This window comes from Nyctereutes procyonoides, unplaced genomic scaffold (genome assembly GCF_905146905.1).
Source record: "Nyctereutes procyonoides isolate TBG_1078 unplaced genomic scaffold, NYPRO_anot_genome, whole genome shotgun sequence".
In the NCBI taxonomy this organism is placed as follows: domain Eukaryota; kingdom Metazoa; phylum Chordata; class Mammalia; order Carnivora; family Canidae; genus Nyctereutes; species Nyctereutes procyonoides.
In genome coordinates this window covers 63,557,138-63,573,302 of record NW_026575049.1, presented here as the reverse complement: position 1 = coordinate 63,573,302, position 16,165 = coordinate 63,557,138, and the positions used below count along the sequence as shown (strand labels likewise).

Genomic DNA, 16,165 nt, shown 5'->3' with positions numbered 1-16,165 from the left:
CAGTTTTTATAGAAATAATATTTCTAGCACTTGTAAGTTTCAAGATTCTTCTTCTTTGTAAATCTAGTTTATCATGCTTCCCTAAGGATCCCCCAAATTTGGGTGTCACCACTATCGTTCTTTCTTTGTGGTGGCACTTCCAGCCAAAGCTGGATAAGAAAGTTAATTGAAGAGATAAAAAAATCAAAGTTAAAAGAGAATAGATGCTTATTACATATTCAAGTGTAGCTGTTCATATAGGCAGTTCAATATATGTGCCTAGAATAATAAATCTGGGCATCATTAGCACACAGGTAATATTTAAAGCTTAAGGGTAGATGTGATACCAAAGGGAGGAGTACAGCTGGAGAATATAAATGTTCAAGAAATGAACCTTGGGGATCCCTGGGTGGCGCAGCGGTTTGGCGCCTGCCTTTGACCCAGGGCGCGATCCTGGAGACCCGGGATCGAATCCCACATCGGGCTCCCAGTGCATGGAGCCTGCTTCTCCCTCTGCCTATGTCTCTGCCTCTCTCTCTTTCTCTCTCTGTGACTATCATAAATAAATAAAAAAAAATTAAAAAAAAAAAGAAATGAACCTTGGAGCACAACATTAACAGGTCCAAGAAATGAGGAGGAATCAGCAAAAGAGGGTTCGTATAGCAGAAGGAAAACCAGAGGTGTAGGTATCCTAAAAGTCTAGTGAAGAAAATGTTTCATGGAGAAGGGAACAATCAATCACCTGTGCCAAATCTTGATAGGTTAGATAGGACGAGGCCTGAAAAACAACCGCTGACTTAACAGAGCAGAAGCCATTACTAACTTCACAAGAGGTGTTTCAGTGGAATAATGAGAGCAAATGCTTGATTGGATTGGAATGGGTTCAAGAAAGGATAGAAAAAAAGAAATTAAGGATACCAAGTACACTCAATTCCTCTGAGGTGTTTTGCTGAAAGAGAAAGAGAAAAATAGTCTGTGGTAGTGGTAAAAGAGTGGCAGAGACAATTTTTTCAATAAGAGAAAAATATATTTTTTAAAAAATTTTATTTATTAGAAGAGAGAGAGCGAGCACAAGCAGAGGGAGCAGCAGCAGGAGAGGAAGAAGCAGGCTCCCTACTGAGCAGGGAGCTCTATCCCAGGACTTCATGGATCATGACCTGAGCTGAAGACAGACACAACCAACTGAGCCACCCAAGCGCCCCAAGAGAAAACTATTTTAATGCTGATGGGAAATATCCAAGTAAGGGGGAAACCTTGATGCAAGAGAAAGAATTACTAGAGTAATGCCCTTAATGACAGAAAAGGAGACACAGACAATTCTCCCATGATAACAGGAAAGAAGTTATAGGAGTACAGATGTGTGCCAGGGTACAAATTTAACAGATAAGGAAACTGAGGCACAGACTGGCCCAATATCATACAGAAAGTGGCAGAAGTTGCATTTGAAACCATGAAATGGAACTAAAAAAGGATCAAGATCATGGACATTTATGTCCATTCAAATCTTACCATATTGTTAGTTAAAATGCCAGCATAAGATATAGGTTTAGCAGCACCCCCCTACTCCAACTCATAAATTGTCAATAATTCTCCCTCTATTCTGTCTCCATTGCCCTCCAATCACAAAACTTCAAGTAAGGAAAGGGAAGTAGAGATTTACCATAACAGACTTAGCACAGCATACCCAAAGGTAAAGAGCTGAGAGCTGTTGATCAAAAAGTATCTCTAGATTCCTCTATTCCTCTGCCTATTTATGGAAATATGCCTACTGACAATACTAGAACAAAAACTTCACAAAGCAAATAATCTCCATTTGAAAAGTAAATTTCTCCCTACCTTAGATAGTCCTTAATCAAAACTCTGCTCTACATATTCTACATACTTCATCTTGAAGATTTATGACAATTCTAATTGTCATGTACTATGATGACAGACCAGGTTATTCCTCTGATCTCTTCAAATTCACCATCATTATAGTTTCATTGTCTCCCCATAGAATGAAAACATAAGAGTATAAGAACTAAACTTTCCTTATTTGCCACAGTAAAGATAATAGTATTTGTAAAATTCTTTTTTTAAAGATTTATTTATTTATTTATTTATTTATTTATTTATTTATTTATTTATGAAATAGAGTATGAGCAAGTGGGGCTAGAGGCAGAGCAAGAGAATCTTCAAGCAGACGCCCCACTGAGCCTGGAGCCTGTCTCAGGGCCCAATCTCATGATCCATGAGATCATGACGTAAGCCAAAAGTACAAGGGGGACGCTCAACCAGCTCAGCCACCCAGGTGTCCCCTTTTTGTAAAATTCTCAATGAAAAAATGACCACCAAAGAACTTTATTTTTTTCCCCGCCCACCATCAAAGAACTTTAAACTTGAGATCCTTAGGAGATCTAATACAGATAAGGAAACCAAAGCAAATAAAGAGGTAAACAGCTTGCCTGAACCCATGCTAGCAATCAACAGAATCACTTCCTTGATTTCCAAGTTCAGATTTCTTGACGTAACCAACATCATACCCAGCTCTCTCCATGGTCTACACAGTAGTCAAGAAAACAGCTTTCTACCCTAAGGTCTTATCATTTATTGGATGATGCAAAGATGAAAAGAGGGAATGTAGAGACTACCTAACAACTGGGCAGAATTAGTAGATGGTTATATCAGATCATTTCCTCAGGTACCCTAATGCTGGTCTTCTAAATGACCTCTTTCGATCCTTAGCCTTCGATCACAGAAACTGGATTGCTCAACAAAGAAAAACACAATCTGCTTAACAAACTAAGAAAAAAATTTTTTAATTAAAAATGATGTTAGGGTATTAGTTCCCAAGTTGCTAATGTGCTGTCATTTTATTACCGTTCTACTCAGCATCTCTCTCCCCAGCAACAAAAAAATCCAACTAAGTTAAGCTCTGGCTTTCTGCTGTTCCTTTTAAAAACTGTACAACCTGGCTAAGTTAGGACACTGTAACAAAATCAATTAGTCCAGCTGAGTAGTTGGCACTGCCAGCTTTATAATGTTAGCTAATTATTAAACAGTAGGCAGAAAACAGGACCAAGTAAATTTTACTGGAGAGGAAACCAGAACTGTACACAGTAGCAAACATGAAAAAAAATTCCTATTTTCAGAGAGCTTACTACAACTTCCATGTCAAACAGAATTCAAGAATCTGAAGCTAGAAAAAGAATGAAAAGTCCAATATCAGATAAATAGTGCTCACTCGATTGGGTAAAAAATACCTAATATGGTTAATAAACATTTAATTGTACAAATTCATAAGGACATTAATTTAGGTTCTTAAGAACTTCATTAGAAAAAGCATATCACATTGGCAACATCAGCACTATGAGAACTGTGATCAGTTTTCATTGAGAGTAACAAAAAGGATTCTTTAGAAAATTCAGCACAGAAACACAAATACAGCTATTCAGCTTCTTTGTATAGTTAGGAAAGGCAGGTTACTTCTTTATTTGCCAGCATCCTAGTATAGACAATGGTACAAAGGATTAGGCCACATTATCTAGTTTCCCTTATATAATTTTTCTGACTTTTTGGACATGACAGTTTGCCATGCCAAAACAGATCTAGGGAAAAGGTAACATTTCTCAATTTAGGGTACTAACTCTACAAAATGCCTAATTTTCTAATTCTTTCATGTCATACCTTCCCTAAAAGACTTGTACCTAATATGGTACTAAATACAGAGTAAACATTCACTTGTTATTTCTGATTCCTACAAAATCAAAATATTTCACTAAAAATTTACAATTGTCAGTTGTTAAATAATTTTCAATTTATAAAACTGCACATACCCATATGTTTAAAATGCTACATATAAAGTTACCTTAGAGTTGTTGCCATTAAGGCAAAGCTCTGCAAAGTACCTCCTCTTCCTGACATCTCAGCATACTGTAAAAGGCTGGAAACAACCACAGAGCAAGGAAGTAAAGGTGGTAATGCCATCAAAAAGCTTAAGAGGACTTCAAGCTCTGGTTTCCCTTTGGAATTCTCCCATCTCTCTGTGAGCTTAAATTTCTATCTGGAAAACCATATTTAAGACAACATACTAGGGGATCCCTGGGTGGCTCAGTGGTTTAGCGCCTGCCTTCGGCCCAGAATGTGATCCTGGAGACCCGGAATCACATCCCATGTTGGGCTCCCTGCATGGAGCCTGCTTCTCCCTCTGCATGAGTCTGTGCCTCTCTGTGTGTGTGTGTGTGTGTGTGTGTGTGTGTGTGTGTCTCATGAATAAATAAATAAAATCTTAAAAAAAAAATAAGACAACATACTACTATGCTGTGATTTGGAGAGACTATCATAATTGCCCTGCTTCCTACTGTCCTATATTTGATTTAAAAATAACTTATTTAAGCATATACAAGTCAACTGCAGCCTGACAAAATCTTTATTATAAATGCCATGACTTAGGGCACCTGGGTGGCTCGGTTGGTTGGGCGTCTGCCTTCAGCTCACGTCATGATCCCAAGGTCCTGGGATCGACCCCCTCATTAGGCTCCCTGCTCAGCTGGGAGCCTGCTTTTCCTTCTCCCTATGCCTACCATGTTCTCTCTCTGTGTCAAATAAATAAAATCTTTTAGAAATAAAGTTTTTTTAAATGCTATGACTCAAAAAAAAAATAAACAAAAATGCCATGACTTGAGGAGATAGGGAAGCTGCATGTTGTGTTAATTATCCATGGTAATTATTTTCTCGAAAAAAATGAGTCAGCAATGAACTCTACTTATACATTTAGCTATAAAGATAAACATGTGTCCAAAGAAAGTAAGCACTAAACTGAGAACTAAACTTTAAATAAAAGTAGTGTGCCTTATTTATTCTCTAATCTGACATTTATCTGGGTCTCAGTTATAAGTTGCAATCTATCAATATAGAAAAAGACAGATATATTCAGAACCAGGAAAGAGAAATAATAGGCTATAAGGATGACAAAAACCAAACTGATCACTGTACAATTCAAATTCTTTCCAAAAATACAGTTAAAAGTAAATGCTAGACTATTTTCTGGCCAATGGTTGTAGAGCACTTTTTCCCCCTCAGTGACTTCCATGGGACTCAGCAGCAAATGATGTATATTTTAAAGGAAAACATCAGAAAATAGAACTGTCTTTCAGAAGAAAAAAAATTGGTTCTAGTCTTTGGATTTAGTATAAGTGATAGCTAGCTTTAAAAAAATAGCTGGGAACAAGTTTTTTTTGTTTTTTTTTTTTTTTTCAAAAAATTCCAAAATGTCATGGTTTTCAAGTTTCTAAAGATTAAACAGTTATTTGCTTAACTTTTATAATAATGTTATAATCATTTCTTTCATAATTTCTGGAACTGATTTTTAAGTCCTTTTTTGGCTATTCTGTACAATTTATAAAACAGCATTCACATACGCATGAACATACTATGCACTTGCTGTAAGGAGCTTAACACATTGTGGGTTCTCATAAATTTTTCAAAAGAAATACATCTATAATGTTTTAAGAGAAAACACAATGATTCTGAAATACACAGAAGGGATCTGAAATATTAAGAGCATCACAATTAGACAGGAGTCCAAAAAATAATTCCTTCTAGAAAATACTGCATTCTGAGAAAAATCCACCTATAGCCTCCTATGTTTGGATTTCACCATCTGGATTCAATCAATATTTGATACAATATGAAAAAGAATCTGGACCTAAAAGATATCTGACTTTCAAAAATGCAATTAAATAAAGGGGTATTTAACTTCAAACATGGATATGTATTCTGAATTGGCCTATAATCTAAAGTATTTCACTGTTTCATATTTTCTTAGAAAACAATTATATCTAATTATTAAAAGGAGGCAATCACTTTCAGTTGATAGCTAAAAACACATAGGGTCTAATATTTATAGTTTTACAGTTATATTCATCTATCATACATAGTGTATTGTTCCTTTCCATAAAAGCATAAGACCACTAGGCAAAAGCGACAAATACCCAGCAAAACAAAGAAGACCCTAAGTCTGCTTTCAGAACCCTTTTTCACATGTAAGTGATAAGAAAATATTACAGGTCCAATAGATAATGCCTCCAAACTATAAATGTATGCTTTGAAGAAGAATTCATTCATGATATGATGTAACTAGATCTTTCCTATGTAGCTGGTAGAAATACATTTAAAAGTTGAAAATGTACCAACACTATTACCCAGCAAATTCCATTCCTATGTATTTGCCCAAGAGAAATTAAAATAATTGTCCCCCAAAATACAGTAGTTTTTATGGCAGACTTATTCACAGTAGTGAACATTCAGAATATTCACTGGAAATGAATCAAATCATCAACAGGGGGGACGCCTGGGTGGCTCAACAGTTGAGCATTTGCCTTCAGCTCAGGGTGATCCATCCCAGGATCGGGGATCGAGTCCCACATCCGGCTCCTTACAGGGAGCCTGCTTCTCCCTCTGTCTATATCTCTGCCTCTCTCTCTCTCTCTCTCTCTCTCTCTCTCTCTTTCTCTCATAAATAAATAAAATCTTAAAAAACAACAACAACAAATCATCAACAGGGGCTTAAATAATCAAACTGCAAAATATTCACTTGACGGAATACTATTCACCATAAAAAAAAACTACCAAGTTTCACAAGAGCATGAATAAATCTCAAAAACATTATGTTGAGCAAAAGAAACCACACAGAAAATAGTACCGTATGATTCCATTTACATGAAATTCAAAAACAAGCAAAACTAGTTTATGGTAATACAAAACTCAGAATAGTGGTTGCCTCTTAGAGTTGGGAATTAACTGGAAGAGGACACAAAGGAAAAAGAGAGGAAAATAATCTATATCCTAATAGGAATACTAATTACTCAAATATATATTGATCAAAACTCATTAAATTGTATAAGATTTATATGTAATTTTAACTGAATAAAAATAAAATCTGACAAGATGTCTGTAAAATATTAAAAATTCTGAAATTAAACTTAAATTAAAAGGAATACATTTTTTCCTCACACAGGGCTACTTATGGAAAAACCAATATCCACTAAACATGCTTATAGTGTGTACGTATAAAAATATATTCATATTTATCTACAGAATAAAATTTTTAAGGTATCTGCAGAGCCGTTATTCAACACTTAAAAATTCTGTTCTATCCCCCACAAAGCTGTAAGTGCAAAAAGTTAAAACCTTTGAAAAATCCAACTCCTTTTCTCCTGCTGCTCAGTAATGGACTCCGATAACTCATCATTCCTGAAGTTTGCCTTAACTTCATCCTCTCAGAATCTGAATTTAAAAATCCCAGGTATAATTTTGTGTTACCTATTTAATCACTAATTCATTATTACCATTGTACAGAGAAGTTAAGTAACAATGATGTTATTTAAGGCCATATCTAAAATCAAAAGTCAGGTTACCTGGCTCCTGTTTTCAGAACTACAGTAACACAATCACAATGCCTGATCAATCATTTTAATAGATAAGATAGATATATGAGAAATAACCCAAAATATCAAGTAATATTTTAAAATATTCTACACTGGGACAAGAGAAGCTTAATAATTTGACTAGAAGTTTAATTCAACATTTGGTAAGAAACTTAGAAAAGAGACAAACCTTAGAAGACTTCCTTCGGCTTCTTCTTGTCCAAACTACCACCAGTTTATCTGGTTGCCTGTCAAATGGGAAAAAAGATTAAGTATAATTTATCTTACATCAAATTAATAAAGTTTAGTTCTAGTGCCTTTAAAAGGACAAAAATGTCACCTACTTTAGATTACATAGAGGAGTTAGTCTTATGATAAATCTCTGTAAATTATTCAAATATAGTAAATCTTGAATACAAATGTGATCTAATTTAAATGACTAATATTTTATCCACGTTTTTCTAAAATTCCTTAGCAATTAATTCATTGGGACAGACCAAGTAAAATACTTAGAACTGGTGACTATTTAAAAAATAAAAAGCACACATACATACATGTCCTCTAAAAATTAATGCTATATATCTAACACATTATCTACTTTAATTTGGAGAAAATAGCATAAAAATGGCACTTCCAAAATAATTTAAATCTACAGGTTACACTACTTTTACATCTCATTATCTTATGAACAATGCTGTGGTTTTCAAAACATTTTTATAATCAATCATCTCAACAATCTTCATAAAAATAATACAGTACTAAAATATACATAAGGTACTTTACTCTTATTCCTATTTTATAAATTTTAAAAACTGGCAAAAAAATTAACCAACAGCTCTGGCAGAACCAAGTCTGAAATATAGGTCTTTTAACTCTCAGACCTCTCTTCTTTACCTTCTGCTAACGTAAAGTAAAAAGCAAAAAAACCCTTATGTTTTCAGCTAATACAACTAAGTTCTTTTTAGTGCTTACGGGAAACAACAAGATTATGATTATCAGTTATTTTCCTTAAATTTTTATTTTAAAAAATCTTAAATAAAAGCTTTTTAATCAAGAAATAAATGATATCCTCATTTCAATGACTTTCATCACTTCTGTCTCATATATTTTACCCAAAAATCCCTATCAGCAGATGACCTCTCCTTTCATTTACTTAAATATATACATATGTATATATACATATATAATAGGCCACCAGCCATAAACTTCTTGCCCAGTGATTCATCTATAAACCTATCCAAAGAGAGAATCATTTGATAAAAAAGTACTGAGAAACTGACCCAGAATGTTGCACAGAAAAACAAGTGATAAAAATATCTTAAAACAAGGTAAGAGAAAAAAAAAAACAAGGTAAGAGATATAAAAAACAAATTGCAAAGTACATACATCTAACAGAAATTCTAGAAGTTTAGAACAGTGGGCATGGCAAAGAAAATACTGAAGAGATAAGGCTAAGAATTCTCCAGACTTGAAGAGAGTCCTTAGATAAAAAGTATATATTAATTAATAGGATTATTAAAAATAAATCTAGTATCTAGATACCATACAAACTACAAGGCAGCAAGAATAAAGAGAAAACCATACAAGACAGGTTACCAACAAAGGAATCACTGGACTGATAGCAACTTCTTATTAGCAGCAACAGAATCCAAAAGACAATAAAGCGAATGATCTTCAAGTTGCTAAGGGAAAATAGCCGTCACCCTTGAGTTTCATACTGGTTAAACTATCATTTAAGAAATGGTTTTAGACATGTCCTGGCAAAGAGCAGATAATCAATAAATATTTGATGAATGAATGGGGAAAAAAAAGAAAAACTGTTTTAGACTATGAAGACTAAGAATTGACAATGCATACATCCCAGTTAAATAAGGGAAGCAGTAGGATGCAAAGCAATATAAATATCATAAAATGTTAATGCTTGTTCATTTTAGGTGGTAAAACCCAAAGAAAAACTAGACCAAAAACAGAAGGAAGGTTCCAATAATTAAACTGCTGACTAAGGAGACAACTAAACAAATACACAACATTTCTGATGGTGATAATAACCAGGATCATATAAATACAAAAATGGTGGTTCTCCATCCAAGACGAAACTTAGGTCTGAGTGTCAGGCATAAAGACAACAGCAGTAAACGAAAACCAGTAGCTTGCTTTGGTAAGTCTTCCCAGAGTGAGATCTTGGGGGCCACAGCCAGATGCAGAAGTGCTAAATTACAGATGAAATGGAAGAAAGTTTCTATGAAATATCAGAATGAAACCTAAGAATCCAAACCAATGCAGAAAGAAACAAAACCTTGTTCAACACAGAGAGAAGCAGAACAGAACAAAGGACAATGAAGATGGGGAGCAGTAAAGGAATATAACAGGGGATCCCTGGGTGGCACAGCGGTTTGGCGCCTGCCTTTGGCCCAGGGCGCGATCCTGGAGACCCGGGATCGAATCCCACATCGGGCTCCCGGTGCATGGAGCCTCTGCCTATGTCTCTGCCTCTCTCTCTCTCTCTCTCTCTCTCTCTCTCTCTGTGACTATCATAAATAAATAAAAATAAAAAAATTTTAAAAAAAGGAATATAACAGATGGAGCTGGGAAGAAGGTGTGATCAGTGCTTGCAGCTTAACAGTAGAGGGAATGAGTAGCCAACAAATGTAAGACACCTTGTTTGAAATTATTTACGGCTTGCTGGAACATTTTACCTAGATTACTACACCAACCAACCTTTTCATCATGTTCTCATCTCCACATCTCCAGGCAACTCCAACTCCTAATTATATTTCCATAGTACTTCTTTAAAAATGCTATAAAATCTTAGAGCTTTTGCTTGTTTATTACGCTATACTCATCTCATATACTGTAGGTGCTACAAACTGGTCCTTTGCAGTTTGAAGTTGACAGATTCATTTTTACCTTAATAGTATTCCATTGTCTTTTATTTTGAATTTAAATTTTAAAAAACAGTTCTTACTTAAATGCTTTTAAACAAAGTCCATGCTGTCTGGATTATTAGAGCCTCCACTATGACCTGCTTCACTCCTGACCAGCTTCTAATTAGACCTTGCATACATTTGACCCCCTGACAACCTGGCATGCAAGAGACTGTCCATTATTCCTGAATGTTGTTTATAAGGCACTTCACCACCTGACTCTGATCTACCTTTCTAGCTACAAATATGTGAACACATACTCCCTTCAATCTCTTCATATCTTTGCATGTAATTACCTTTCTTTAAAAAAGTTCCTCTTCCTTCCCTTTTCTACTTGATAAACTCTTAATTCATCACTTCCTCTGTGAAATCTTGACTACTCTTCATTTCATCTCTACCCCGTTCCATATTCCACATCTCAGGCAGTAATCTGCTCCTGCTACTGTATTCCCAGTAATACCTTAAAAACATCTCTAAATATTCAATATGCCCTATATTACACTTTTATTATTTCTAGCTCCTCCACTTGATTGCACTCCTTTATCAACCATATCTTGTCTTTATATTCCTAGTAATTAATAAGAATTTGGTACAAGGCTGAGGCTCAATGAACACGTGCTGTTGAATGAAACTTAAGTTTCCAGCAGAAATTCCCAACTGGTTAATTATAATTGATGAGGTCCAACTACAGCCAGTAGCTATATAATACATCCTCTCTGGAGCTTACTTGAATTTTGCAAGGATTCTCACCTTGGCTGCACATGGGAACTTCCTGGGAAGCTTTTAAAAATACTGATGCCTAGGTTCCACTCCTGGAGAATCTGATTTAATTTGATGTCATCTGCAGATTTTTAAAAAATTCTTACAGGTGATTCTAAATATGCAGTCAAAGTTGAGAACCACTGGTTTCACAGGGAGAGTGGTAAGCAACGCCTATCACAACTGACTTCAAACACTAGTGAGACATACCTTGTGCCAGTAGTGGGGGTATCTCCCCTGGGCCTGACCCCACACATCCTTCTAGCCACCATCCATCCAGGCCACCTGCACTGTTGCCTCCTTCTAACTCAGCTTCTCGGCACCTCCCTCCCCTCAACCATCCTGATTTCAGTGCTTCAGAACAGGGGAAGCTTTTTACCATAAAAAATCAGGAAGAGTGGTCTTCTAACCTACATGCCTGAAGGTCCAAGAATGACTTATCTGAGAATAGCCCCAGAGACAGCTAAACTTTTTTGTGCTTCTAAGTCATGTCCCATTTTTAAAATCTCTTTATTAGAAATCAGTCCACCTTTGCATTATCATGGGCAACATAAGGCAGTATTCTAAAATAAAGGTTCTATGACTTATTGTTCTCAATAGAAGAGTACCAATAACCACAAAATTAGCTGACCACAATTAATATTTTAAGCATCTGTGCTGTACTAGAAAAGAACCATTAAATATTTACATATATGCCACAAGAGACTAGGGACAGAGTAACCGTGAGAATGTTATCCAACTACCAAAGAACCTAAAATTATACAACTTTCTATCAAAAAAGTCAAGACAACACGATAGAGCTCAGGTTTCAGAGACAATTCAATAATCACATATTTAACATTTCTACCCCATCCCCTGACTTAAGTAACCAAGTCTACACATAATACATACACAAACATACAAATACACATATATATACACATAAACATTTTATACACATGCACATAAAATGTATACACAGATGAACTTTCTTTGAAACCTATCTAAAGAGTTCCATTAAAAAAGCTGAAGTTTTGGGATCCCTGGGTGGCGCAGCGGTTTAGCGCCTGCCTTTGGCCCAGTGCGCGATCCTGGAGACCCGGGATCGAATCCCACATCGGGCTCCCGGTGCATGGAGCCTGCTTCTCCCTCTGCCTGTGTTTCTGCCTCTCTCTCTCTCTCTCTCTCTCTGTGTGACTATCATAAATAAATAAAAATTAAAAAAAAAAAAGCTGAAGTTTTTTGGTGGATTTATTCAGGAAAGAAAACTTCACAACAAAAATTAAAATTTAAAAGAAATTAAATTTAACACCTCTAACCTACCCTTCAGAGTCCTTAAAAAGGAATAAGTTGACTGTGAAAGTGGGAAAACTTATCTCAAACTGTGGTCCTAATGCTAAATTCTAGAGAGTAGGAAGGAGGAAACTAAAAAGTGGAAAAAGGAGAATATAACAGAGCTACAATGAACCAGAGTATAAAACCATAAGCTTTATCTTTCTTTGGTCTGAAGCTAAATTTTGTGCCCTCCTCTTTTATGACTAGCGAGCTTAAAGGTAAATTAAAAAAAAAAATTGGCTTAAATTTAGAGTCCACCCTCATGTGTCATATATATGTGAGGTAAGACTAAAAAAGCTGTGGGAAAAAAAGTCCAAAACCATCATATGAAAACCAGTCTCATCACTTTCCAGAATCATACTCTGCATTCAAAAAATATTTTACTGAATGCCTATTATGTTCCTGGCACTGTGCTGAGCAATGAAAATACAAAGATGAAAGAAGATAAACCTTGATTCTCTAAAAGCTTATAATCCAGTAGAGAGACAAACAATCTACCTCATTTCTAGCACAACCCTGGGGAACACGGAGAAAACAAAAAATCTTACGCAGAGAAGGATCTACTTATAAGCATCTCGGGAAATATGCACAGATAAAAAGAGCCTGCCCAACCACTGAGATTCCTTATTTAAAATGTATTTAAAAACATGTAATTTATGAAACCTTAAATATAAAATCCAACAAAAGACGAGTGACTAATACAGTACATCTGTCTACTACAAAATTATAAAGCCATTAAATATATTTTCTAACAACACTGACAACCATGGGACTATGCTTAGGATATCATGTTAGGTTTATTTAATACAGATTTATTTTTTTTTCCTGTACTCTATAATGAAAGAAGACTCCCAGGAACAAATATCTCAAAATGCCAATTGTGGCCACTATTAAAAACTACATGTCATTTTAAAGATACACTTCTCTTTATTTTCTGCAATGCATTTATGTTACTGTATGCTGGAGAGCTATTTAAATGTAGGGGCAAGTGATTTAAAATAAAACAACCTTTTAAGTTTAGAATTAAGTATGAACAGAGATAAATAAGTTTTTAAACTTCACTTAAAGAGCTTTTAGACAGCTGAATTAATTTGTTTCAAAGTCAACAAAAGTAGAAGGTGTGTGTGTTGCCTAAAATAACACAAATGTGCTCCAAGGCTGAGCTGGCCCTATACAAAATTTTGAAATAGGTCCTACTTGATTTTGGCATCCTTCCTTCCTTTATTTACAGTACCTCCAATTCCTGGAGCATTTTTCCTTGGGCATGCAAAGACAACATGACACTCCATTATGATCCAAACAATAATAATATGACAAATAAATACTTTTCAGATCACTCTTTTTTCCTCTACATCAATTAAAATTCCCTTTTCTCTGGGGTACTGAAAGGCAAGAAAGGCAAGAGGAAACAATCTGAATTAATCTATGAAAAAAAAATTAATCTATGATACGAATTTGTAAAAGAAGACTTTTCCAAGGCAACACAGTATGGAGGAAAGAATACTATTAGCACAGAGGAAACTTATTTTTCCTGGTTCTGGCCCTGATTGACCTTTGGAATGTGGCTCCATTTCTCTAAATCTATTCCCTAATCTATCAAATGAAGAGATTACTAAAATCTCAACTAGTTCTAAAACACAGTGGTTCAATGACTGTTAAGATTAAATGACTATAATTGAGTAAATATTTGATGGTTTAAAATGAAATGAGAAATTCAGGAATAGAATAAAGAATTTATGGCATGAAATCACTTGCCTCTATCTTCTCATAATCTAGAAATAGCTAATATTACTAACTTTGAATAACAGTAGGAAAGGGGAAGTAACATCTTTTAGCAGAATAGTAAACTGACCACCAAAGACTCATGTTCCCCATCCAAAGCATAGTATTAATTCTGGGACGTGATGCAAGAAGCCCTCAACTGCACCCCACCCCACCACCACTGTTGGCACTGAAATGGAGCCACAGGATACTTCTTACCACTGGAATGTGAGAAGTTATTGGTGTCACTTCTGGAGTAAAATGGATAATAAACAAGTATGCCTTATCCACATCAGCTGAATGGAGAGGACTGCAGAATGCAGAGGAAGGTAGTCGTAAGGTAAAAGGTGTCTAGGCTCCTGGATGACCACGTGGAAGTCAACCTGGAATACCCTCACTAAACTGAGAAGTGAACAAGAAATAAACTCTTATTAGGTTAAACCACATGGATTTCTGGGTGTGTCTGCTACAGTAACTCAACATTCTAGAAAATTCAGTAAATTAAAAACATACACAACAATAAATCAGTCGCTGTCTTATCAAAGGTTTACATTGCAAAGTACTGAGACCAGATTTAACCTTTTTATGTCCTTCTGATTTTCTTGTATATGAAATTGATGCTTCCAAAGATAAAAGACAGTTAGAACTCAGAACTTAGTAATTAATATTTAAGCCTCTACACTTTTCCTAGATTAAAAATAAGGAACCATAAGTCTTTAGAACACAAAAAGTGCAACATTTTTCTGCCACCACAGAATCCAGGATGTATTTATTATGAGCAAAAGAGAGCTCAAAATATTAATCCTGTAGTTAATGTGAATAGCCACTTCACTAAATAACAAGGTTATCTTTTTAGGGGAAAGGGCTCTTAGCCATAACTGAACATTTCATGGTGGGATGCTATGAATACTGAAACAAAAAGGGAGAAATTGTCTTATCACAGAAGTACTCTAACTTTACTATTCCTCAAGTAATTATTTTTATCCTTCAGTAGGTACATCTGCCTCCTATTGTACTATAACTGCTGTAGCTTCAGTTAATTATATTCCTTTATGCTTACTTCACAAGAGTTATTTAGCAAGCTGTAATAATTAATTCAATAGGAAGAAAATTATACAAGACAAAGTATTCATATATAGGATACATTTCTTTTCTTTCTGTAAAAATGAAAGGATGATTCTAATAATAGGAGATATAAATCTTTGTCACTTATATAAAAACACTTTTTAAATTATATTTTGTATCTTCCTACTACCTTTATTTCTTTTTTTTTTAATATTTTTTTTCTTTATTTATTTATGATAGTCACACAGAGTGAGAGAGAGGCAGAGACACAGGCAGAGGGAGAAGCAGGCTCCATGCACCGGGAGCCCGACGTGGGATTCGATCCCGGGTCTCCAGGATCGCGCCCTGGGTCAAAGGCAGGCACCAAACCACTGCGCCACACAGGGATCCCTTCCTACTACCTTTAAAACATTTTCACAGGATGACTACTTTTAGTCAAAAATATTTAACTGGTGATGCCCATGGACTTTTGCTAACAGGAATTTCTAACAGCTATATAAGGTATTTAGAGAGAGCACCAGTCAAACTGAGGAGGTGCAGTGTGGCATACTTAATTTAAGTATACTTTTTAACAGGCCATCAAAAAAATACATATTTTTTTCTTTTCTGCCGTACTATTCAACAGTTCAAAGGTTTTATCATTTTTTTAATATAAAGTTATTTCTGAGACAAACAGCATTATAAAAGTAATCACTACTGTATCACGTGTGCAATACTGGTCTTCCTAAAAAATACCTCCTACTTTATTGTTTTACAGAATCACCACACCACTTCTTTTAATTTAGCATATTATTTACTACTACTTTTCTTATAGGCCTGTTGGAACAAGCCTTACATCTCATTCACATGACTACTAGTATTTCCAAGTTATATACCTGGCTCCCAAGAACTGAGGTTAGAAAAAAAAGAATATATCACTCAGTACATTCTCCAGCCCTCCTAAAACAATTCTATTCA

General features: G+C 35.2%; 1 protein-coding gene across 4 annotated transcripts in view; it reads right to left on the bottom strand.

The window, feature by feature from the left end:
* Positions 1-16,165, bottom strand: part of EHBP1 (EH domain binding protein 1) — a 315,930-nt gene that overhangs the window by 258,676 nt on the left and 41,089 nt on the right. For all 4 annotated transcript variants that reach the window (XM_055328018.1, XM_055328020.1, XM_055328017.1 and 1 more), the window contains exon 3: positions 7,576-7,633. In XM_055328018.1, coding sequence (XP_055183993.1) covers positions 7,576-7,633 — 58 coding nt within the window. The remainder of the gene's footprint in view (positions 1-7,575; positions 7,634-16,165) is intronic.